The sequence below is a fragment of the Sciurus carolinensis genome, chromosome 3 (genome assembly GCF_902686445.1).
Source record: "Sciurus carolinensis chromosome 3, mSciCar1.2, whole genome shotgun sequence".
Classification (NCBI taxonomy): domain Eukaryota; kingdom Metazoa; phylum Chordata; class Mammalia; order Rodentia; family Sciuridae; genus Sciurus; species Sciurus carolinensis.
Genome location: NC_062215.1, coordinates 108,477,280 through 108,502,525, shown reverse-complemented (window position 1 = coordinate 108,502,525; position 25,246 = coordinate 108,477,280). Strand labels below are relative to the sequence as shown.

General features: G+C 38.6%; 1 protein-coding gene across 6 annotated transcripts in view; it reads left to right on the top strand.

Moving 5' to 3' along the window:
• The window catches only part of Acvr1 (activin A receptor type 1), a 120,676-nt gene extending 105,786 nt beyond the window's left edge, over positions 1 to 14,890 (top strand). For all 6 annotated transcript variants that reach the window (XM_047546549.1, XM_047546548.1, XM_047546546.1 and 3 more), the window contains 3 exons: positions 2,584 to 2,781; positions 12,790 to 12,920; positions 13,673 to 14,890. In XM_047546549.1, the coding sequence (XP_047402505.1) occupies positions 2,584 to 2,781; positions 12,790 to 12,920; positions 13,673 to 13,807 (464 nt within the window). In that variant the 3' untranslated portion in view covers positions 13,808 to 14,890. The remainder of the gene's footprint in view (positions 1 to 2,583; positions 2,782 to 12,789; positions 12,921 to 13,672) is intronic.
• Positions 14,891 to 25,246: the final 10,356 nt, after the last annotated feature.

The following is a 25,246-nucleotide window of genomic DNA, read 5'->3' as shown; positions in this document are numbered from 1 at the left end:
TCTGACTTTCCTTTTTATTTACCTTGTGTTTTTGCCTGAGTCTGTGTCGCTGTGCAAGCAGTGTCAGCCCAAGGGCTGTACTTCTGTCTCATCCTGTACTTCAGTACTGTTGGAAACTTGGATCATTGCATGTACGTGTGTTACTTATATAACTAAAAGACAAGTGGCCCTACCTCACAGGATTCTGATAAGATTGAGTATTATCATCACTGCCTGGCTAGTAATAAGGATTCAAATGGTCCCTGCTGTTATAATCTGATGAACTTGGAGGGATGGATAAATTGAGCTCTTGGCTTTAGGATATGGGACTTGTAGGGAAAAGAGTGGGGGCATTATGCAATAAGTTCTTCAGCTATAGTTTGTTTGGTCTTCAGCCTTCCAGTTAGATACACTGGGTGATTTAAAAGTCTGTACTAAGATGTTGTTATTCAGTGGATTGATAATGTATGGGAAACAGCTCTTAGAAGACCATAATTAGTATATAATTTTTTACATTATACTCAGAAATTAAGGCTCACTCATTAGAAATCGTTCCATTATTAATACTGCTAAAAGAGTAGCATTCCATTTGGTTTTTTTTTGAAATTTTTATTGTAACAAATTCAAACACACATAAAGATTGAGAGAATAGTATAGTGATCACTTAAAATTCTCAATACCTAAATTCAAAAATTTTGCCACATTTGCCTTATCCGTATATGGTTGTGTCTGTATTTTTGCTAACCTATTTGAAAATATGTTGAAGACAGCACAACACTTTTCTCCTGAAGACCTCAAACATATCCCCTTGAATGTCTCAAAATACATCTCCTGCATAACCAATTCTTGATAATTTTCTGATATCAATTAATATCTATTTTCAAATGTTTTTGTTTTTTTTTTTTTCCCAAACAAAATTCACATATTGTATTTGGTTGTTTTGTCTCTTTAGTGTAAAAATCATCCATTAGTAGGTAACAAATTCTCTCTAAAACTTAGCAGCTTGAAACAATAGAAATTTTATCATCTCACTCATCCTCTAAAGGATGAGGGATCTTGGAATGACTTGGCAGTGTGGTGCTGGCACAGGGTCTTGTGGAGGGTTCAGTCAAGCTGTTGGTCAGGGCTGCAGTCATCTGAAAGGCTTGACCCAGGCTGCAAGATTCAGTTCCATGATGGCGCACCCACATGACTGCCAGTTCCTTCCTTGTGACCCTCCCCAGGGCTGCTAAGGGTCTTCATAACATGATTTGAGAGCCATGAGAGCAAAGAAGGAGACTTTTATAATTATCTGATGTTTTTTATGTCCTAATTTTAAAGATACAATCCATTCCTTTGGTCATGTTCTCTTGAGTAGTCTAGCCCAGTCTCATGGGGATGAAAAATTCAGGGTCACCTCTTGAAGGGAAAAGTTTCAAAGAACTTGTAAACGTATTTTAGAAGCACCACAGCTGTTACTGTCATGTGTTTTTTTTTTTTTTTTTTTTTTAAGTGCACCTTTTTATACTTATGATATTTCAGCTCTGGTTCTGGGAATGGCAGAGGGGCATATATGATTTGGGAAATGTTCACAATGGATCTAGAATCTTACAGTAAATTATAAAAATAGGAGAAAAAAGACCCAGTCTGCTTTAGTGAATATTTTTAAGGGTGAGATAGCAATATGCTGCCTCCTTGGCATTACATAGAGTGATTATCCCACACATTCTGAGGCACGAAGTGGAAAGAGAAGCATTCTCAACAGGTAGTTAAGGGAATTCCAAGGGATCTTAGGATCATGCAGGTTTACAGGGGCATCTTGTTCCATGTTAGCACTTTTCATTAGATCAAGTAGATTACGAATCATCTTCAGTTGTTCTGTATATGCATCAATAAGTAATTTCATCCTCAAATAAGCCATATCTGAATTCATCTATCCCAACTGGCTAGTGAGGAATGCCAGGTCTCTCTCATTGATTGAGGAATTCCGAACAAGCCTTGGTTTAAGTGTTTCAGGCCAATTAACATGAGAGATGCATACTGCCTGGAGGTCCTGTTTAATGCTATCTGTTCCACTGATTCCAGGGAGAGGCCTGTGGGCCTAGTAGCCTTCTTGCTCAGAGGAGCAGCTCTCCCCTTAGGGATGTAGCAGGGCCTGTTGCAGTCTGCCTTTGTGCGGTGACAAATTACCTCAAATTCTCAGTCTCACACTATTTGAAATTTATGTTTGGAGACTAGTGGGAATGGTAGTGGAGTTTGAGAGCTTAATTTACTTATTAAGCCACTTTGAGGTTCTCACTTAACATGGGAGCCTGTTTTCCTATGAACTGCAAACACTGGCCTCATGGATTTAATATATTGGTCTGCCATTTGCCCAAAACTTTTTGTCCCTTAGAGGCTTGTATATTAATCCAGTAACCCCATAATGTTTCTAGCATTAATCTTCTTTCCTGCGTTCACTGCAAAACTCACCCTGAGTATCCTAGGAATTCTTCTGGGTGTAATGCAGCAGTGACCTCCTGTACCACCAGAGGGCACTTTTGATCGGGGTTGGTTTGAAATCCTTCCAAAGCCTCTGTGAGAAAGGAAGTGAGCTAATTTGCACTGTTGTCTTCTTCCTTGTAGGCCTGGCAGTCATGCATTCCCAGAGCACCAATCAGCTTGATGTGGGGAACAATCCGCGTGTAGGCACCAAGCGCTACATGGCCCCTGAAGTTTTAGATGAAACCATCCAGGTGGATTGCTTTGATTCTTACAAGAGGGTCGATATCTGGGCCTTTGGACTTGTTTTGTGGGAAGTGGCCAGGCGGATGGTGAGCAATGGTAGGTATCTGATATGATATTGTCCTTGTCTCCATTCTCTTGACACTGCTACTGTTGAAAGGGCAAAGAGGAAGACACAAACCCACCTGTTTCCTTGAATTATACTTGTGAAACTCTGGAAGTGTACCTGTGACTTGTGGCTAGTAGGTGTACTAACTGTCATGGCATCATGTCTGAAGCATGAGAGGAAATGACTGTTGAGAAACAATATTTCTGGGGGAGACTAATTATACCTTGGGTGTTGTTTGGGTTGGTCCATATTTCGTTTCTTCCTATTTTGATTTCTCCTTTCTTCTTGGTTCTTCTCATAAGGTAAGTTTAACTTGAGAAGAATGCTCAAGTAAGCCTAAGGGTGAATTCTTCTGTTCTAGATAATTTCACTTTTTAGGATTGGCTTATTGAGAAAAGTTTTGGTTTTCATACTCAGAAGTCACTACTTTCTGCATGAGTCCAATTTCAATTCAGGGAGCCCTCAATAGGTGGCTTATGTTGATCTGTTTATAAGTAGTTTAATGAAATGGTGTTGCTTAGCACTTAAGGGTGCATTTGACACTCATTTTTAACCTGTAACCCTATGGTGAGCTCTCACTGTTATCTTTTATGTACCCAAATCAATCTTAAATACATAGTTGGACTTTAAGTACTTTGTGTTTAGAAAGCACTAAGTATGCTTTTAAATTGGACATGCCCCAACAACCCACAAAGTTGTGTTTTTTTATAGCAGAATCTCTTGAACCAGCTTGACGAACTTCTTCATATTTTCACCACTGGAAGTCTTATTTCACAGAGCATGAATCTGAAATTGTCCCAGGAAAACAGAAGAAAATGTCATATATTTAGATTTCTATTAATTTCCAAAAGACACTTTAACATTTTACCCTCCTGTGATCCATTTTGATCCTAGATTTCAAGTATTTGAGAAAAAAATGCATGAAGCCTCTAACATCTGTGCTCCATCCAACCTTCTGTGGATACTTTCTTCTAAGGATTGAGATTTTGGGGATAATTGTAATTTTCATGACCACACAGCCAGACTAGGAAGTTTTGTGGGAGAAGAAGTGGAGTTGGGTAATTTAATATAGTTTTAGTGCATAATAATTAAAATTGGCATGCCTTCATGATAGCTTTTTGTGTGAAAGCAGAGTGTGTCTGCTTTGAATGAACCCTCTGAGAGTACTAAAGCATGTGTTTCAGAGTAAACATACAAGGATTATAACTTGACTCTTCTTTCAAAGTACTTTTTTTTAAATTTTTTTTTATGGAGTCATGAGCATTTTCTTGGTAATTATTTCTCAATTGCTGAGAGCCATGGCCTTGCAGTTTGTGCCATTGAAGCGTCTTGAGACTTGTTTGCGACAGAGGGATTTATTTTGCTGATTTATGAAGTTCTGAACTTTGCCTGAAATTGCACATCAGCTTCATTTCCTTGCCCCCCTCCCCAATCATTCTTGAGCACCTTGGAACTTGGTAGGGGGGGTGCGTCTAACTCTGATTAGTTTATCTTACCGAGACTGTAGAGAAGGATTGGTCTCAGAATAAACTGTGTGATGGGGAACTTCCCCAAATGAGGAGGAAGCTGGCATCCCACGGCCAGCACAGTAGCACTTCCAGCTGTGGGCGTGCGGCGCAGAGCCAAGCAGGCTTGCTTGGCAGAAACTTAGGATCCAGACTTTGTAAGAACTCATGTTGCAAACCAGTTCCCTGTGTCACAGGCATAGACCCAAATGGCTTTTAAAGATCAGCTGTGATTAATAGTAGTCAGTTTGAAGTCAGAGTCATCCGTTTAAAATTTAGCTCAACAAATGTTAGCTTGCTTGCTAGATCCTATGTTTAACATTATTTTTGGAAGAAACAGTTGTGGATGGTAGAAGGGAGAATGTTTTGGTTGTTTTTGATTTGTCGATCTCCTTTTTACATCATTTAGCTGCTAGCTATTTCCTAAAATTCTGTGGGTTGAACTTCTGTGATGTGGTTTGATTTTTAGGAGGAGTAAGGGGATCTTATTTCTCATTTTAAATCAGCTGTTGTTTTTTGGCAATGACTCATTTGATATTTCTCTTCTCTTTCTATGGTCCTTCCTCTTCTATGCACATACCACCAGCACCACCACCAGCACCACCACCCACCTGCCAGCTACAAATCAATTTATCTAAACTCAGACTTAATGGTGTCCCATGCCACTTGAAAACCTATTTTACTAAAGTTAGTACTTTAATACTACTCCCCTAAAACAGGAAAAGTGAGTAGAAAGAAAAACAGGAAAATTTTGCCTTCAGATTCTAGCATTCACTTTTCTTTGCACTTCTCTGCATCCATATTTTAAACTCAGTTGTAATCATACAAATGCAAATCTATGTCATCTTTTTCATTTATGTGTGGGTTTTACATTGTCAGATAGCCCCTGTACTTGTTTTAAATGGTCACATGATATTTTATTAACTTATCCATTTCCATATTGTTAGACATCCTGTCTTCCCATTTGGGGCCTATAGTAGACATTTTTGTGCACATCACTTTTTCATTTGGGGAATTCGTTCCTAATCTGAAAAGAAGCAGACTTAATAGGTCAAAGAGTATGGACATTTTTATGATTTGGAACACATTGCCAAATTGCTTTCCCTTAAAGCTGTTCTAATTTACAATATTCTTCTCACCCCAGGGTGTGATGTACCTATTTTACTTTCTTACCAGCTTTAGGTACTATCATTAAAGGAATATAGATTTTGAAATTATTGTATATAAAATGTGCCTCATTTAAATATGTGAATATCTTATATTAAGAAGGTTATTATAATTATGCATCCTTTGAGTTTCAGAGTCCATTATAAAAATTGATGACCAGGTAGTTCTCTTGGAGCAATATGATCCTCAAGTGAACAATGAGCATAAAAATATGTAGTATTTTTATTGGAATCGTATATTTATTTTCTACTAATAATAAACCTCATGCTGTTTCTGTACAGGAAATGAGAGTTAAGTCCATTTTCACACGTGAACATTTCTCAATAGTGTCTTTTGGAATTTACTTGTGGTGTTAGTTTGACACTGAATTTGGAATTGGTGGGAAAGAAAACTGTTTTCTCGCTTCTCCTGTGTGAATATCTGTATGAACTTCAGGTAGGGGTTTGCTTAGATCAGTGGTTCTGAAACTGGAGTGTGCACCAAAATCACGAACAGAGCTTGTTGAGAAGCACAGTGCTGGTCCCTAGCCCCAGAACTTTAGTAGCTCGAAGGTCAGAAGCTTTGATGCCACCATTCTCTTCTGCATATACATAACTCGGAATAGAAAACTTCAGAGAAGGCAGTGTACCCAGATTACGCAGGCACATACCTGTAGAAGACAGGACAGATCTGTTTCTCTGGTGTTTGGTGGTTACAGGGCTTATTGAGATGGACTTTTCTGTCTTCTGTTGCTCTGGGTCTCTGGAAATGTCACCTTACACAGGCGCCTGCTGGGCTGTACTCTCCAGAGCCGGGCACTCCTTCTCCTGGGCCTACTGGAGGCAACAAAAGGGAATCGGTAACACTTTGGGTTCTGAGATTATGCTCTTTAACCCAATCAGTTAGATTAGTTTCATCACTTGAAAAAGGTAGGTAACATCCACTTAAAAGGGTTGATGATTAAATAAGGTCGTGTAGGTGAAGCACCTGGTGTGTGTCTGGCGTAGAGAGAGGGCTTTGGTATTCATTTTTTGTTTACTTTGCAGAAGGGCAAGTTTCTTGGAGCTTGCAGACCTCTGACACTCCTTTTCTGCTTCTCACTGTGCTAGCACTTTGCCTGGACATGACCTTCGCTTCCCCTTTTTCCTGCCCATGGGAAGACACTGTTTTACTGGCTTTGACTATTTTGTGATGAAATGCAGTGTTCAAATGTGTCGAAAACTGTTTGGGTCTCACAGAAAAACCCTTGCTGGCCAAACTGCACCTCTTCTGGGATGAGGACTAGGAAACTCTTGTTAGAATAAGCTTATGTTTGGCACACTTATTTTGGAAAAACCTCTTCTAATTAATCTTGAGCTTGCCAGGGAACCACATGTGCTTCTGTTCCTAAGCACAATGGGCTTGTGTATGGAAACCATGACAACTCTCACTTCTTCAGCAACTTAATATCCAACATGTTTCATGATTTTAATTGACTACTTTAGTATATATTAAGGTTTGAACAAATAGCTGAATCATACTAGGGAAAATTTTTTCATATTCATCAAAGTGATTTCAGCTCTTTTGTTCTTTTGTTTTAACTTTTAGGTAAGCAACTGGGGTAAGGAATATGCAGGTGAGGTGGAGAAAGAATTTTTTTCCCCATCAATTTTTCTGGAATTCCTCATCCCTGATTTAGAGATCCAGAACAGAGGTGGGCAGTCAGCTGACCTCATGCCAAAATAACCGGAAGGCAGCAGAATTTCATTGGATGCTGTTCACTGCCCACTAGTCTCTTCCCTGATTGGCTCTTGAGAGCAGTCCTTCACCAAGACAAACATCAGCATCTTGAAACCTCATAACAACCCTAGCATCTAGTGAATGGCACCTTCTTCTTATAAGGGCTTCATAGCTCCCAAATGCCTACAGCTCTTGTGGAGCTGAATCTCTAGGTTTTGGGGTAAGACCAACTCAGGGAACAGCTGGCAACTCTCCTAGGCATTTTGTCCACCCCTGTGATAATTCAGTACATTAATGGTTAAATATTTTTAGTTAAACCTGACTTCTTAGTAATTGATAAATCATGAACTTTTGCTATATTGCATCTATGAGAGTCTTAGTTGTGGAAATTAATTAATTAATTTTAAAATTAATTAGTTTTATAATTTTAGTATGGATTCCCGAGGAGGCAGTAGGTTTTGACTTTGAGAAGCATATGTGGTTCCGCTGCCCATGAACTGCAGTGGGGTAAGGACATAACTCTCACAATCTTACTCTACCTAGCAGGGAGCAGAGCTGCCCTCCCAGCTCCATCTCTGCTTTCAGAAAGAGCTACCTGTTGTGGGACTCCTGGATGCCCCAGGTACTGTACTGATTCTCTGACCCCCCTCGCAGTGAGTCAGGGCCACAAGGTCCAGAACTCTCAGTTGTCTTCCCCTCTGCTGCGACTAGCCCTTAGCCATATGTTCACTAACCCTTTTTTTATGTATGCTGTGTCATGAAAAATATTTTGACATTCTCTTGTAAGGCATGTCAGGTGGAGTAACACAAGTATTAGATGCACCTCTATGAGCCCTGTCTTCAATAGGAAGAATGTCTTTCTGTAAACTCCATGTTCCCAAGATTCACCCATACACATGCTACCTTCATGATTTTCCCATAACCATTTTCCACTTGTATCACTATTTATGTAATCTTTTTCTTTCAAATTGACTTGTTTCAAACTTGAATTTTGTTTTGAAAGGAAATTATATTACCACTGGAATCGGAAAACCACTGTCCCATGGCATAAAATGGAAGACAGTGATGCAAATAAATATGCAGTCAGTAAGATAAAAAGATTTTGTCCTTCAACTACATTGAAGTATCCCACATGCCACCCTTAGAAGAAACATTGTTTTAACGTATCATCTTCCCTGAAAGCAAATCCTCTTTTTTTCTTTCCAAAGTAGCATTAGTTCAGCTAATCTCTGAAGAATTTTCAGCCACAGCAGCTCTCCGTATGGACATACCTGCAGCTATAACAAATTATCAGTAGATTACACTGTTACAGTTGGGGTACACAGGGAGGTGCCCGAGTAAAGGGTGAGCACTGAACCTTGGGACCCTGGAGTTGTGGAAGTTGGAGGGCCTGCTCAGAGGACAGAAGGCATGAACCAAATCAGAAACGGGTTGAACCAGAGCTCAGCTGGGTGAGCTTGTGAAGGTGTGAGGTGCAAGTGGGCATGAGAAATAGAATTAGACTACAATGATAATTGGTATGCTACACAAAAATAAGAGCTATGGCAAGTCCTTATACACCCCTTCAGTGGAAGTGCGAGCCATTTTAGTGTAGCAGATGCCCAGGTGTGTGAAGGGCTGTGGTGGGGAATGGGCAGCCTCCTATGGGCAATACTGGTGGACTACATACAGAGGAGGGACATGATGGGCTTACCTTCAGTTTTCTCCTGAAGATCCTGCTGGAGACAATGGAATATGATGAAGGAAGGGATGGTAGGATGTGAAACAGAAAGACGTGTGACATGCATCTGTCGAAGGGGAGAAGATGGCTGTCTGGTCCAAGGCCTTGGTAGGCACCAACATGGGAGGTCTTGTTTCTAGACAAATGGCCTTTCATTGTTTTCAGAGGACATGTTGAGGGTATTCTTGTTTTGCACATGAGCTTTGTGATATGTACTTTATAAGTGTTGGAAAATGACAGTATGACGACTGAGGGGCTACTCAGAGCCATGCAGCCTATTAGTGGTAGGGATATTGATTGGTAAAGATAGATTTCCCTCAAAAAAACAAAAAACCCCAAACCTTTCAATTAAACGTATGCCCAGGGCGGGGGGAGGTTGTATGAATTAGTTACACGTGCCAAAAGTGGAGGGGGTGTAGTTATGAATAATTTCTCTGATTGCTTTCCTCTGGCCACTTTGAGTCAGCAGCCACCTTGATGGGAAGGCCAGCCAGGCTATTTGTTCCTTCCCTGACCAGCGTTTACAGCTCCTCTCTCCCTGCATCCCTGTATCATTTGTTGTTTGTACCACTCCTTTGGCACTTGAAGCACTTCATATTTTTAGTTGCTTTCCTGAATTCGTGCTGTCGTCTTTGCTGGCTCACGATTTGGCAGTTGCTCATTGGGGGCTGCCTTTATAGGACTTACAGTTCACTTTTTTTTGGCCTGGCTACCCAGATTGTTTGTCATTTTTTGGTAGAAATGAGGAAGAGTCGTCAGTCAGTCACTACCTACCTTTGACAACACAATCACCTCAGAGTTGGCCTCACCTCCCACCCACTCTGGCCCTTCCTCTCGGCTCCCCACCAGCCTGTGCCCCATTCTAACCCCTAGGGATCTCCCCTTCAGCTCGCCAGCATTGGAGGCTCATTGTCATCCTTCCCTGCCCCACTCTCCCTCTGCCTGGAATAGACTTTCTCCATGGTAAATTTTTCTTCTTCACCCTTCTGTGCTTCTTCATAAATTGTGTATCTCTGGGCACCCAACCCCTGGGTCCTCGAGAGCTCATTGTACTCCTGTGGCACCCAGTTTATAGATGATACTTAGTAAACCAGACAGATGGGTCCTTCTCTGCCCCCCATCTTATGGCACCTGTCTCCAACACAAGTTTATCATTTCATTTTATCCACCTCTCCTGTTATCTTGCTCCTTGGCAACAACACCACATCATTTCAATTTTGTATGCCTACAGCCAAGTACAACTTTTGATACACAGAATTTAAAGGATCACATGGTTATTGAGTCAATGTTTGAGCTAATAAGCAAACATATAGTAATTCTACTTTTGCCTTTCAGGATATGAATTGTGGGGTGAAAAAGGTTTCAAGGTTCTTTTCGACAAGAGAGCCATGATTGCCAGGCACAGTGATGCATGCTTGTAGTCCTAGTGGCCGGGGAGGCTGAGGCAGGAGGATTGCCAGTTTGAAACCAGACTCAGCAACATAATGAGACCCTGTCTCAAAAGGAAAAAAAAATTTAAAAAGGGATGGGGATGTGACTCAGTGGTTAAATGTCCTGGGTTCAATCCCGGTACCAAAAAAAAAAAAAAAAAGAAAGAAAGAAAGAAAGAAAAACAACAAAAAAAAGAAACCATCATCTAAGGAAAGAAAGAAAGGGACTGTGTTGATCTTCCACTAGAATTTGATTTCCTTCAAAAATAAGAGCATGACTTAAACTCTTTCATCCTCAGCATTTAATATGTCATTCCACACATAGTAGGTATAATGTACTTTTGACTAATAGAAATTGCTTTCCTTGACTAGAGGGAGTTCTAAGTGATTGCTACAGTTTAATCGTAGGTTTATTTTATTTCGGAGCGCCTAGCCAGAGTCAACCGCTGACCATGGTTGAAGAAACAGAGTTGGAACTAAGTCCCAGGCATAATCAATTACAGGGTCTTTCTTTTTAAACTTGACTTTTCCTACAAGCAAAGGGCATTTAATAAGATTAAAATGTGGGAAATAGAAACATAAGGGAAAACTTCAACTTTGCAGAGTGATGTTCATTATTGGCCATCATAAAATCTTATGTTTTAAACCACATCTTATTTTATTTTGCCTCTATAGAAAAATCCAACTTTGTGTTACTGTTTGCATTCACATAACCCTTTGCAACACTCACTGGGCATGTTACCCCAAATAGCCAACATGTGAGAATTTTAAAGAATTAAACAAGTTATTAAATGTGTCCCTGCAGAAAAATCGAGAGACGGTGAAAAGCATATCTTTGTTTCCCATAAATTCATTCATATGTCCTGGCAAAGGTGCAGGTCCATATCCAGTGTGTTTTAGACGGTGTCTCCAAGTACTGAAAAGAAGTAAAATATTTCCATTTAAATGCTTCCTGGGATCCTTGTTTGAGAAGCAGATAAGGCCTCCGAGATGAGATGCTCCAGGTATTCTTTTAGCTGGGTTGATGCCCAATGTGGACTGCTCATGATTTGTCAGGGAAGGTTTTAGCCTAGTGACTGACGCATTACAGTGCAGCTATGCAATGGGCTAAGTGATTCAGAAGTAAGAAGGGTACCAACTAGAATTTTTTAAAATACAATTTAGACAACTTTCTATTTTAAAAATAAACTCTTTAGTTGAATTTGTTAAGGTTTAAAAAAAATCTGTAGTATTTCTTGAACAGATGCTCCTTATCATATCTAATCTTCTGCATAAGTGGTTTGTATTTATATGAGGTTTGCAAGAATGGTAGGTAATTTCTCACTGCTAGATAATTTCTCTGATAAACGAAAAGGGGATTGAAGCTTTTTGGGTAACTGGTAGGAACTAGGACACTTAATCATAACTGTATGTACAGCTTCCTTCTGTCCTCTGCCACAACCCCTTATGTATTTAGGAGGAGAAATAAATTACATGGAGGAGGGAGAGAGAGCTGGAAGCCAAGTTATCCACTGACTGCTCTGCCGAAGTCTTTGATGAGGGAAAGGAAAGAATAGATGTTTTTGGTTTCATCTCGATGAGGGGAAGAATCAAATTTCCAATTCCAAATGATGAAGTTTTAAATTTCTCTATTTGTGGAATTATTCTTCTTTGATAAAAGGAAGGAATTACATAATTTTGTTGGAAAAGGTTTCTAAGCCATGGGAAATCATTCAGGAATAGATGCTGAAAGTGGTCACTTGGATGTTTGCTTGGGGATAAGGGAGGAGTTCATCTTTCTTTAATGTCCCTTTGCCTTCCCAATGGCTGTTCTCTCTACAGTTTATTTTGTGCCTTCAATCTGAGAGTAATTGATAGAGTTGTGTCTGGTAGTTAGAGGTTACTCACTGCATGTAGAATAGATGAACAAGGAAATGCAGTATTACATTATTGGCATCCCTCCTAGTGGGAAGAATTGTTTTTTAACAATGATTTTTATTACAAAATAATTCATAACAGAAAGACTTATTTTGGTGATGGTCTTAATTTATTTGCCTCTAATTCTATTTTGAGAACAACTTTTTACTTCTATTTATGGGTGGAAATAACTAGATTTATGTACTTTTTAGAGGTGTCTTGTTCCTCTCTGATGACCAGAGGAATTTTTGTTTTAGGTCAGTCCATCCTTATTAGGCAATGCAGAGCTGTTTGTATACACTGTTGGAGCATTTTGTTAATACTCATGATTGTATGAGAAATTTATTTTTCTTCTAACAATTATTCTATTATTCTTTCTCCAATTCCCTACAGAGTATGTAGTTATTGCCTTCCTCTTCGTGTATTTTAGGACCTCCTTTTAGCTTCCAGAACTGCTTGAGGTATGAGGAAGGTGACTAGAATTTTATCCCGTCACATTCTAACTTGTGACATTCATCAATAATATCCTGGGGGTACATTTACTATCTTGCTAACCCAGCACAATTCTTGTCCCATGTGCAGGTATAGTGGAAGACTACAAGCCACCATTCTATGATGTGGTTCCCAATGACCCAAGTTTTGAAGATATGAGGAAAGTAGTCTGTGTGGATCAACAGAGGCCAAACATACCCAACAGATGGTTCTCAGACCCGGTGAGAGTGCTGGTTTCTTGGTTCTAGAACTATTTTGGTTGCTTGTGATTTGCTTGCTCTTGATTTCAGCAGGTCTTTAGTATCTAAGTCATCTGCACTCTATATTGACTACTCTTCCTCCCTATTTTATGTAGAAGGCTCTTTGAGCATAACTGAATAGATTTAGAAAATTGTCTTTTTCTTTAAGAAGCCCTTCCTTGTAGGGCTTGCTAATGAGTGATATTCTTCAAAAAAATTTTTTTTGATTGACCAAGAATTAGGAGACACATCACTGCCTCTATTACCCATGTGATTGTATTGAGATCTGGAGCGATGCTGTTCATCTCCTCTTCCTCTCTGTTTACCAAAAATTCCAAACAAGCTCCTCAGTGCTGTAGAGCCTATCTTGCTACACATCACTAGTAGCAGATCTAGGACTTTGAGAAGTGGTCCTATTTGCAAATCACACTGTTATCTCCAGGTTAGTACTATTGCTTTTATTGTCCATAGATCCATCAAGGGGTCTGTATGATTTGCCTAATAAAGTTAAGTTGGTAGTATTAAGAGTCCAAAGGACAGAGTTCAAGAAACCCTTGAGTAACTTTATCAAGGTTAAAGCCTTGACTGTTTGTTTAAAGAAAATGGCAATAACATCCCTTCAATTTCATCCGACCTGCAGAGCTCTTCAAAACAGTTGACACGACCTCTGCCCTACTTCCAGTGCCACTCAAAAGCCAATTTGTCACTGTGGTCTTTGTTCTTTCTCTTCTCAGACATTAACCTCTCTGGCCAAGCTGATGAAAGAATGCTGGTATCAAAATCCATCTGCAAGACTCACAGCTCTGCGTATCAAAAAGACTCTGACCAAAATTGATAATTCCCTGGACAAATTGAAAACTGACTGTTGACATTTTCATGGTGTCAAGAAGGATGATTTGATGTTGTCTTTGTCCAGCTGGGACCTAATGCTGGCCTGCCTGGTTGTCAGAACAGAACTCATCTGTCTCCCTCCCTCAGTGGCCACTTTGACGAGGCAGACATCTCACCCAGCCATGTGCTGGGGAGACACCAAAACCACCCCAACCTCGCTCAATGACTGTGAACTGGGCATTTCGCGAACTGTTCACACTGCAAAGACTAATGGTGGACAGATACTGTTGCAAAGGTAGGGAACTGGAGGAACACAGAGAAATCCTAAAAGAGATCTGGGCATTAAGACAGTGGCTTTGCATATCTTTCACAGGTCTCCTAGACACTCCCCACGGGAAACTCGAGGAGGTGGTGAATTTTTAATCAGCAATATTGCCTGTGCTTCTCTTCTTTATTGCACTAGGAATTCTTTGCATTCCTTACTTGCACTGTTACTCTTAATTTTAAAGACCCAACTTGCCAAAACTTTGGCTGCGTACTCCACTGGTCTGTCTTTGGATAATAGGAATTCAATTTGGCAAAAACAAAATGTAATGTCAGACTTTGCTGCATTTTACACATGTGCTGATGTTTACAACGATGCCGAACATTAGGAATTGTTTATACACAACTTTGCAAATTATTTATTACTTGTGCACTTAGCAGTTTTTACAAAACTGCTTTGTGCGTATGTTAAAGCTTATTTTTATGTGGTCTTATGATTTTATTACTGAAATGTTTTTAACACTATACTCTGAAATGGACATTTTCTTTTATTATCAGTTAAATTCACATTTTAAGTGCTTCACATTTGTATGTGTGTAGACTGTAACTTTTTTTCAGTTCTTATGCAGAACGTATTTAGTCATTACCCATGTGACACCACCGAATATATTACTGATTTAGAAGCAAAGATTTCAGTAGAATTTTAGTCCTGAACGCTGTGGGGAAAATGCATTTTCTTCGGAATTATCCATTATGTGCATTTAAACTCTGCCAGAAAAAAATAACTATTTTGTTTTAATCTACTTTTTGTATTTAGTAGTTATTTGTATAAATTAAATAAACTGTTTTCAAGTCAATCAGTGAAATTATTTTCAACATATAAGGAAGATCTGTGTTATATAATGTGTTTCCTTATGGGAGCGATAGAGGCTCAAAACTAATTTGAAAATTGCATTTGCTTTCCAAGGCAAGTAATGAACCTGAGGGTACTGTGAGGATGTCTTACTCCTTGAATTTGGTATTGGAAATTTGGGTTTTATGTTTTTCTTTTGTCTGTTGTTTTTCTTCTCAGTTTTCCCAAGTTGATGATAACAATCTTCTCTGACATATGTATGTATATATAAGATTTTGTTTATCCATCCATATAGTCATCATTTATCACGAGGTGGTGGTGAGTATAAAAGTGAAGAAAAATGTCAAGGCATTTTTTTAAAGATCCGAGTGCATGCAGACCAGTCTTACGCATCTTACCCTGGTTTAGAAAAACCCATTCTTAGCTCTTTTTACTTCTTTTAATCCTTTTTACAGCAGGATTAAAAAGGCAAGGACTAGAGTAGGCCAAAAAGAGAAGTGAAAATTCTAGAATGTTCTCCAGAGGGAAGTCAATCAGTTCATTAGCATGCACTTATTCGTAGGGTATGTAGTAGAGTCACATTTAATTTTTTAAATTAAAATTTTAATTCCTGTTACACATAAAATTTATTATCTTAAATTTTAAGTAAACAGTTCAGTGGTGTTAAGTACATTCACGTTGTTATGCAACTCTCTCTGTCATCCATTCACAGAGCTCTTCATCTTGTAAAACTGAAACTCTATACCTGTTAAGTGCTAGCTGTTCACCTATTTCCCCCATCATTTTGTTTTCTGTCTATAAGTTTGGTCATTTTAATTTCCCTATACAAGTGGAATCATATAGTATTTATCCTTTTATGAGACCAACTAATTTCATGTAGCATAATAACTTCAAGGTTTATGCACATTGTAGAGTATGTCCAAATTTCTTCCCTTTTTCAAGCTGAATAATATTACATGTGTGCATATACAAAATTTTGTTTATCCAGCCATTCATTCACCCATTGGTGGACACTTGAGTTGCTTCCACATTTGACTGTTACGAATAGCACTGCCATGAGCTAGTGGGTTCTTAGTTTCTTGGTTTCAATTCTTTTGCATATATATTCATAATTGGAAGGAAGTCACATTTAACTTGTATTAAAGTATTTCATATTTACATAAAAGTACACAAAAACACATGTAAAAGGGTACAGCTCGATGAATTTTTGAAAAAAGTTTTTCTAAATTGGTTACACCCATGGAAATAACACTCAGGTCAAGAAGCCAAACACTACCAGCACCTCAGAACTCTACCAACTAGAGTTGGTAGATTATGTTGCTTATTCTAGAACCCCTTATAAATGGAATCATAGGTTATGTTGCTTATTCTGGAACCCTTTATAAATGGAATCATACAGTATATGTGTATGCATGAGTGGAATCACTGGGTGATAGGATATGGCATGTGTTCCACTTCAGATAATTACCAATCTTTTTGCGGGGTGGGTACTGGGGATTGAACCCACGGGTTTTTAACCACTGAATCACATCCCCAGTCCTTTTTATTTTGACACGGGATCTTGCTAAATTGCTTAGAGCCTTGCTAAGTTGTTGAGGCTGGTCTCAAACTTGTGATCCTCCTGCCTCAGTCTGTTGAGTTGCTGGGATTACAGGTGTGTGCCCACACACCTGGCTACCAATCCATTTTTAAACAGGGTTGTTCAATGTATGTTCCCATCAGCCATGTATGAGAGTTCTGGTTGTTTTGCATTTTCAATAGTACTTAGTAGTTTCTTCTTTTCCATTTTAGTCATTCTGGTGGGTGTTGTACACATTTCAACAAAACAAAGAAACAAAAGGGAGAGAACCAGTAAACGACAGTTTAAATAGCTCTTGCAGTTCTCCTTAGTGACTGCAGAACCCAAGTGAAAAGAAGCTCCGAGATAGAAACAAATAGGTCTCAGTTCCCATGTGCTGACTAAGTGTGAGTCTAGAATTTAGTGGTTCACGTCATTTTTTATGCAACCTTGAGTAATCAATGATGTCTTCATCTGGTAGTCACTCTTGGAGCCTGGCTGCTTCAACTCTGGAGGATGATCTGGCTGTGTAGACCAACATGTTACATGAGGGACTCAAATTGGTCTTATTTCTAAGTCATTTGACCCCATCTGATTCCCCACTTGTTTACTGACTTTGAAACCTAACCCCAGTTAAGATTTCCATATTGGAGGGGGCTGGGAACCTGGAAGCCCTCTTGGAAAGCAGGTTTATGTTGATTCATGCCATCTGAGTGTCCAGTGAGGAAATCGAGGCCCTTAGAGGCTTGCTGATGTGCCAGGGCTAGACCACAACCAGAGTCTTCTCTGACCCCACATCAGTCCATAAAGGTGACATCTACTTTTGTTGACATTGGGCCACATTCTCTGAGCTGCATGGTCACCCGTGAGAGCTCTGAGGTGAGGACATATTTGATTTGTTCAGTTTTTTTTTTTTAAACCAGGACTCCTAGTTGTTCTGGTTTTGAGACAGGCTGTGTGTCCCAGGTTATTCTCAAACTCATGGCTCAAATGATTCCTGCCACATCAACTTCTGGAGTACTAAGACTAGAGGCACACATAGCCAAGTTTTTGCTATTGTTGTTATTTCTGCTCTCCTGCAGTCCCAGGGATGAAACTCAGGGCCTTGTGCATGCTAAACAAGTGCTCTACTACTGAGCTTCATCCTCAGCTCACCCCGAGTTGTTTTCAAATATAACAGATGTCCTGTATCAAAATATCTGTTAAGAAAACACAGGTAGGCTCTTACAATACTTTTCATAGGCATTATTCCAGATGTATGAACCCATTGTCTCTTCTTAAAACCTGTCCTTGATGTTATATGCATGCATGAAATTTTCACAGAGACCCATTTTTTTTTAATAATTATATGCACTAATAATAATATTTTTAAAAACCCACCCTTTTCATGCACCACTTCATCAGGCTTTGGCTACAACTCCATCAGCTTGGTTATGCCACAGAGATCACAGGAGGGAGCCTACATGGTCCCCACCAGTTGCTTCCCATTCTGTCAGAATCATCCCAGCCTCCCTTCTTGACCTTGACAGTGGTAGTTCCTTTCAGTAGCAGGAGAGTCTCAGTTCAGTTGGCAGTTGTTCTAATGTTTGCAGAAACATTATGCCCCCACGTATGCCCTTTTATGCCCCCACTTCATAGATACTAAACACCAACAACTGGGGTCTACTCTTTGGAAGGCAGAGTCCCAGCCACCTCTAAACTCAGAGACACCAGCAGAGCCCAGCGCCGCAGCTCTTCAGGTGTACGCCCATTAAACCTCTCCATTCTAATAATTCCACCCCCTTCATTTGTTCCTCCAGGCTTAGAGGCGTGACTGCCTTGTCTCGTCACTTCCTCCATGCTAACATTAAGGTTGTCATTTTGGTCTTTTTCCAATTACTGTTAGACCTAGTGAACTATCTCTGCATTAAAAAATAGGGAAAAATGGGTGTGGCCCTGTTTCCTGGTGGACTCTGATTGATATAAGCATTATCCCCTTATTACCGCTTTACTGATGTTTTCTAAAGTGGGTAGCATGATTGTTACACCCCCAATTTACAGATGAGAAGAGTGAGACAGTAGTTAAATCTGATTGTTCAACTAATTATAAACAGTAGTAAAATTGGATTCTTAAGTTTTTAAGCCAGAAGCTCAGTTACCTGTGACTCTCTCTTGCCATCCTCCCCTCCCAGTTTACAACACCACCTGGGAGAAGGACTAAGAAACAGAGGGTCCTCTCACCTGGCATTTACTGTTTCTTTCCTTCCTTCCTATCTTTTTCTCTTTCTCTCTCACTTTCTCTCTCTCTCTCGGAGAATTATAGTTATACATAGTATGTGGGTTCATCCTGACAAAATCATGCATGCACGCAGTCGAACCCACTCCATTTCTGTCTTCTTTCCTCTCCTCATCTCCCCTTCCCTTCCCCAGCTCCCCTGCACTCCACTGACTCTCCCCTTGCTCCTCCATTTGTCCATCCTTGATTTGTGTTTCTCACACATATGAAGGTGAAATTTCCTGTGTGGTATTTTTATATATGCACATAATGTGATTCTGTTAAATTAATTCACATTTCCTTCGCTTTCCCATCCTCCCTCTCTGTTGTTCTCCTTCTTCTACTCCACTGATTTTCCCTATATCTTTATGATAATTCAATCCCCTCATGCCCCTGGGCATGCATCTTTCTCTTATTTTGCTTTAGCTTCCACATACAGAGCAAAGATTCTACCCTCGATTTTCTGAGTCAGGTTTATTAGCATGATATGCTCCATTTCCATTTACCAGCAAGCACCATGATTTCATTCTTCTTTGTGGCTGAGTAGAACTTAATCCATTCATTTATTAAGTATCTAAGCTGATTCCATAATATGACTACTGTGAATCGTGCTGCTATAAACATTGAAGTAGCTGTATTGCTATAGTTATTTTGGATAAATATCAAGGAGTGGGATAGCTGAGTCATGGGGTAGTTTTATTCCTAGTTTTTTGAGGAATCTACATACTGCTTCCCAGTGTGGTTGTACTAATTTATAGTCCCACCAACAATGTACGAGTGTACCTTTTTCCCCACATCACCAGCATTTATTATTATTTGTAATCTTGAAAGTTGCCATTCTGAGTGGAGTGAGATGAAATCTCAGTGTTGTTTTGATTTGCATTTCCCTGATTGCTAGAGATATGGAACACTTTTTCATGTATTTGTTGGCAACGTATGTTTCTTCTTTTGAGAAATGCCTGTTTAGTTCTTTTGCCCATTTATTGATTGGGTTATTTGTTATTTTGGTATTGTTTTTAAGTTCTTTATATACTCTGGATATTAATTCCCTGTCAGAAGGGCAACTGGCAAAATTTTTTCCCTTTCTGTAGGCCATTTCTTCACATTCTTGAGCTTTTCCTTTGCTGTCCAGAAACTTTTTAGTTTGGTGGCATCCCACTGACTGATTCTTGGTTTTCTTCCTTGAGTTTTAGGGGTCTAGTTAAAAAAGTCAGTACCTGCACCAATATGATGAAGTGTTAGTCTTGTTTTCTTCTAGCAGGTGTAAAGTTTCTGGTCTAATTCCCAAGTCTTCAACCCACTTTAATTTGACTTTTGTGCAGGGTTTGAGATAGGGGTCCAGTTTCATTCTTCCATATGGAAATACAGTTGTCATGGAAACTTTTGTTAAAAAAGCTATCTATTCTCCAAATATTTTTGCACCTTTGTCAAGTATTAGATGTCTTCAAATGTGTGACTTTGTTTCTGTATCTTCTGTTCCATTAGATAGGCAGAATGAATATTATTGAAGTGGCCATACTACCAAAGCAAGGTAAAAATTCAACACAAATACCAGTGATATTCTTCACAGAACTAGAAAAACAGTCTTAAAATTTGGAAGAATAAGACCCAGCATAGCCAAAGCAATTCTGAGTAAGAAGATCAATGCAGGAGGCCTTACAACATCATTCCTCAAGTTATACTACAGAGCTATAGAACAAAAAACAGTATGGTATTGGCATCAAAACAGACAGGAAGACCACTGCATTATTTCTTTATGCATTGGTAGCCTCCTACAAGATGATCATGGAACACATGTCCTGACTATCGCTTTGTTCCTAGGATGTTAGCTTCTCTGCAGAGGAGTCGATCTACCTGTTTCCCCTTACCTCTGTTGCTAAATAAATACTATTTTTTTCCACTTAATTGTGAGTCTCCAAAGGGCTTTCTTCATCACTAGATGTCTTATGCGTGGGCACTTCATTGATCCCCAATCTTTCTTTCCAAAGCTTCCTATCTCAGTCTCTTCCCCTCTCAGAAACCTGGGACATAGTATTTCAAAACCTAATTAATTCACATATTTCAGGAGGAGACATGCTGGGCAAGACATGTACTCTATAGAGTTCCCTGTTGCAAATTCTTCTTGACAGTTTCCACTAGCTGAATCTCCCTAAACAACCATTATCCTCCCCACACATCCCTTTCTTAATCTGAAAGTCTGATAATGACACTGTAGTCACTCAAAAACTCTAGCTTTGATGCTGAAGTGTGTCCACAGTTAACTAATTTAACAAATAAATATTGAGTGTCAAGTACCAGAGGGCAGGCTTTCCTCCCGTCCTTCCTCCCACAATGAGGACATCTTTGCCTCAGTCACAGTCCTTTATCCCCCTTGGAATGATCTATTTTTGTGGTATAAATTTCATCTGCTAGGTGGTTATTAATCATAATAATTACAAACTAATAGTTAATGTTCACTGAGCATTCACTACATGCTGGTCATTAGCTCACCATTGAACAGATGCTCCTCAAAGGAATCGTAGCAGACAGGCAGTACTATCATTTTTATGTGACATTTAGAGAAACTGAGGTTCATGGAGATTGCAATGGTGTCCATCCCACAACCAGAGAGCAGGAGAGCTGGGACCTAAACCCAGACGGACTGACTCCAACACCTGGGTTCTTAATGAACATTCTGTGTGTTGCTACTTGTTTTTAAAAAAAGTACATATTTTTTCTGCCTTTTTTTTTTTTTTTGCATGAAAATGATGTCATTGACTGCCTTTTCAGCAGAATATGAATACTGAATTTCTGTGGTGAGTGGTTGACTTTCTTTCTAGGGAAGAATATTTTTCTCTTGTTTAGTTTCAACATTTTTAGAAATAAATTCAGGACACAAAATTACATGCCAGGTATGAACTTAGTTGTTCAAAAAATGCCTAGAAAAAACTCTCCCCAGTCTTACCAAAATATTTAACGTCATTACCTTTGGTGGTGTTCTATTTCTTCATAATTTCTGTATTTTTACTTTCTATAATGAGAATTTGTTTTGAAATGTTGAAAGGCAATTTTGTGCTGGTTTGGGAGGTCAGGTCAGTCTGTTAATTACCAAGCGACTTGGTAGGTGGCTAATAGTTATTTTTGTGAATTTATAATTTTAATTTCTCCCTGTTATCCATGTCATTATTTTAAAAGATAAATAGTTCCATAAAGTTTATAATAAAAAGTAGCAATCCTCTGCTATTTCCTGCTTCATTACCCCCTCCACAGTGACAATCTTTTTTTTTTTTTAAACAGGTCTCTTCAAGTCTTTACCTTTGTTTTTAAAATAGCCTAATTATTCTTCTGTTTCTTATTTTTTACTTTTAAACGTTATCTCTTGACTTCTGTGGAAGAAGAGGATGTAGCTCTCTTATCAGTTTTTCTTACCCTATCCTACACTCATTTATACATCTTCCCTCTTTTCTCCCTGTATTCATTCAAAGACTTACAAATATTTAATGAGGGCCTATTATGTGCCAGGCACAGCTGATTATCAAGGGAAATAAAGCAATGAATAAAACCGACCAGAATCTCTTCCTTCATAGAGTTTTACAGAGTATAATTTCAGGTTAATCAATGATCACTGTTTAATTTTATTATCACCAAGTAAATGTTATTCACAAGTGATTGCATTTCTTTCCTATACAGCCTTTGGTTTTCCCTTGAAGTCACTGATTTTCTTTTCTTTTCATTTGCTAAGTTTTCAGTGTACTATCAATTCCTCACCAAACACTGTCAAGTCATTCATCACTCCATCCATCCGTGTAATTCTGTCTACCAACATCTATGCACAATTATTTCTCCTGGAGCCTTCTGTCCTCTTCCAATCTGAACTGGTTGCTATTTGGACTATTAATGTTGTCCTCTTGGAATCTGCCCTCACAAAGATCTTGTGGATTCCCCTGCTTCATTCCTGTGTAGGAACTCTGATTTCACATATCTTCCTTATTATTTCATCCTTTGTTTTGCTAAAGTGCATCTTCAGTGAATTCTTGAGAAAGTGTATGTGGAGAGTAAATATTTTGAAACATTTCAGACCAGAAAAATGTCTTTATTCTACCTTAATACCTAACTAAGAGTTTAGGAATATACAAATCTAGGTTGGCCTTTTAGAATTTTGGAGATATTACTATATTATCTGGCATTCTTTGTTTGTGTTAAGAAATCTGGTGCATTCTGATTAGCAATCTTTAGACATATTTTTCTCTATAGAATTTTAACTACTTTGCTAAAGTTTTTGCTATTTTGCATGCCTACTATTTGGATGTTGACTCTTCTAACTTTATCTTCTAATTTTTAAAAAGTATTTTCTGTCCAATTTTCCTGTGTCTTTGCAATGTAAAGGTTAAGAACACAGTCTATAAACAGATGGTAATCCCAGTCCTGCTACTTAGAAGCTATCCAAATTAGGGCAAGTCACTCTATTTTTCTTTGCATTTTAGTATTTTTCTTCTCTGAAAGGGAGATAAGAATATCCATCTTATAGATTTAATGTGAGCTTTAAATGAATCAATACTTCTTATTTTCTCAGTTTTACTTGCTAACATATTGCCATTTTCATTTCTCGATCATATTTAAACATTATTAATATTATATATTAATAATATATCATATCCAGAAAGTGAGTGGCTCCTAAAAGTCAATTTAAGTATAAAAACTGACTATGGAGTTACTGCTATGGACCCTGTTGTGGGCCATGTTTAATGAGGTATAGCAATCAGGACTATTTTGAAATTTTTGTTATTTTGAAATAAGATCATGATGGCTTCATGCTACCTATGTCTTTCCCAATTCTTTGTTGCTTTCTTTCATTTTCTTCTGGGTTAACATAAGAAACTGAAGAAATGGGCCTATGTAGATAATTCCTAATTACCCAGAAAAACCTGAATGATAAGTTACAAAATTTTAAATGATAGTTTAAAAATCTGGGTCTAGGGCTGTGGCTCAGTGCCAGGGCACTTGTCTATCATGTGTGAGGTCCTGGGTTCAGTCCTCAGCACCACAAAACAAACACACACCTTAAATATTTGCCAATGTATTTAATATTTCCAGTGCTCTTCTTTCTCTTGTGTAGATCCTTGCTTTCTTCCATCTGGTGTCATTTTCTTTTGCTGTTAACAATTTTTACAGTGCCCATCTTCTGATAGTGAATTCCTTCATCTTTTTTTCACTTTTAGTTTTCAAAGATATTTTGAGTGCATAATTCTTGGGTGAGAGCTTTTCTTTCAGTACTTTCAAGATACTGCTCTACTATTCTTTTTGCATTATTTCCTATGAGAAATCAGCTCTTATCCTTCTTTGTTCTTCTACATTAATGTGTCTCTCTTTCTGCTCTCTCCTTTTCTTTGGAGACTTCAATTACACATCTGTTAGACTGCTTGAAGTTGTTCCACAGTTCACTGATTATACTGAAGACTTTTTTTTTCTGTGTTTTATTTTGAATGGTTATTGCTCTGTCTTCAAGTTCACTAACTTTTTCTGCAATATCCAGTCTGCCATAAATCTCATTTAATGTATTTTTTTCTCATGTTGTAGGGTTTATTTTTTAACCTTTAGAAGTTCAACTTGAGTATTCTGAAAAATATCCTCAACATCTTTACGGTTTTGATCCTATTTGACATATTTGTAATAATTAATGTCCTCATCTGCCAATACTCACATCTTTGTCAATTCTGATTTTTTTCTCATTGTAGGTCATATTTTCTTCTTCCTTAAAATTTTTATAGTATTTTTACTGTATGACAGACATGGTGAATTTACTTTGCTGGGTGTCAAATATTTTGTATTCCTATAAGTATACTTCAACTGTGTTCTAGTATGCAGTTATTTGAAAATAGTTGGGACTGGAGCAGTAGTCAGACTAAGCAGTACTCAGCCTAGGGATAGCTTTTTCCCATTATTGAGGCAAGCCACTTTATGTACTTTACCCAATACCCCATGTCTCATGAGTCTTTTCATCTTTACAAGTAGACAACAACATTATTCCTGGCCTTATGTGAAGACCAAGTTGCCTCTAATCCTTTTTGGTTGTTCTTTATCCAGCTTTGGGTAGTTTTCTTACACTGACTAGTAGCCAGATGAATACCATTCATATAATTATGGGTCTTTGCATCTTGAAGATCTCATTTGACATCCTCACACTGTTTCATCTGGTCTCTACTTTTTTCCCCTCATGCTAAGTGATTATTTTTTTAGATCTTGAGTTGATACTTTAGGGCAATTTTTCTCAAAGTATGGTCCTTAAATCAATGGTATCATTATCACTAGGAAACTTATTACAAATGCAAATTATTAGGTGGCACTTCACACCTACAGAATTGAAACTCTGGGTAGGGAGGTATTATTTAGAACCAAGAATCTATATTTTAACATGCACTCCAGATAAATCTGATAGGGGCTAAAGTTTGTGCTTTTAGAGTCCACAGTAAATGGGGGAAAGAGTCCTAGGAAATATTTCAGGTGCCCTTGAATCCTTGTAATTAGGCAGCTGCCAATCCCTTTTTGCATATAGGTTGACCTAATCAGGC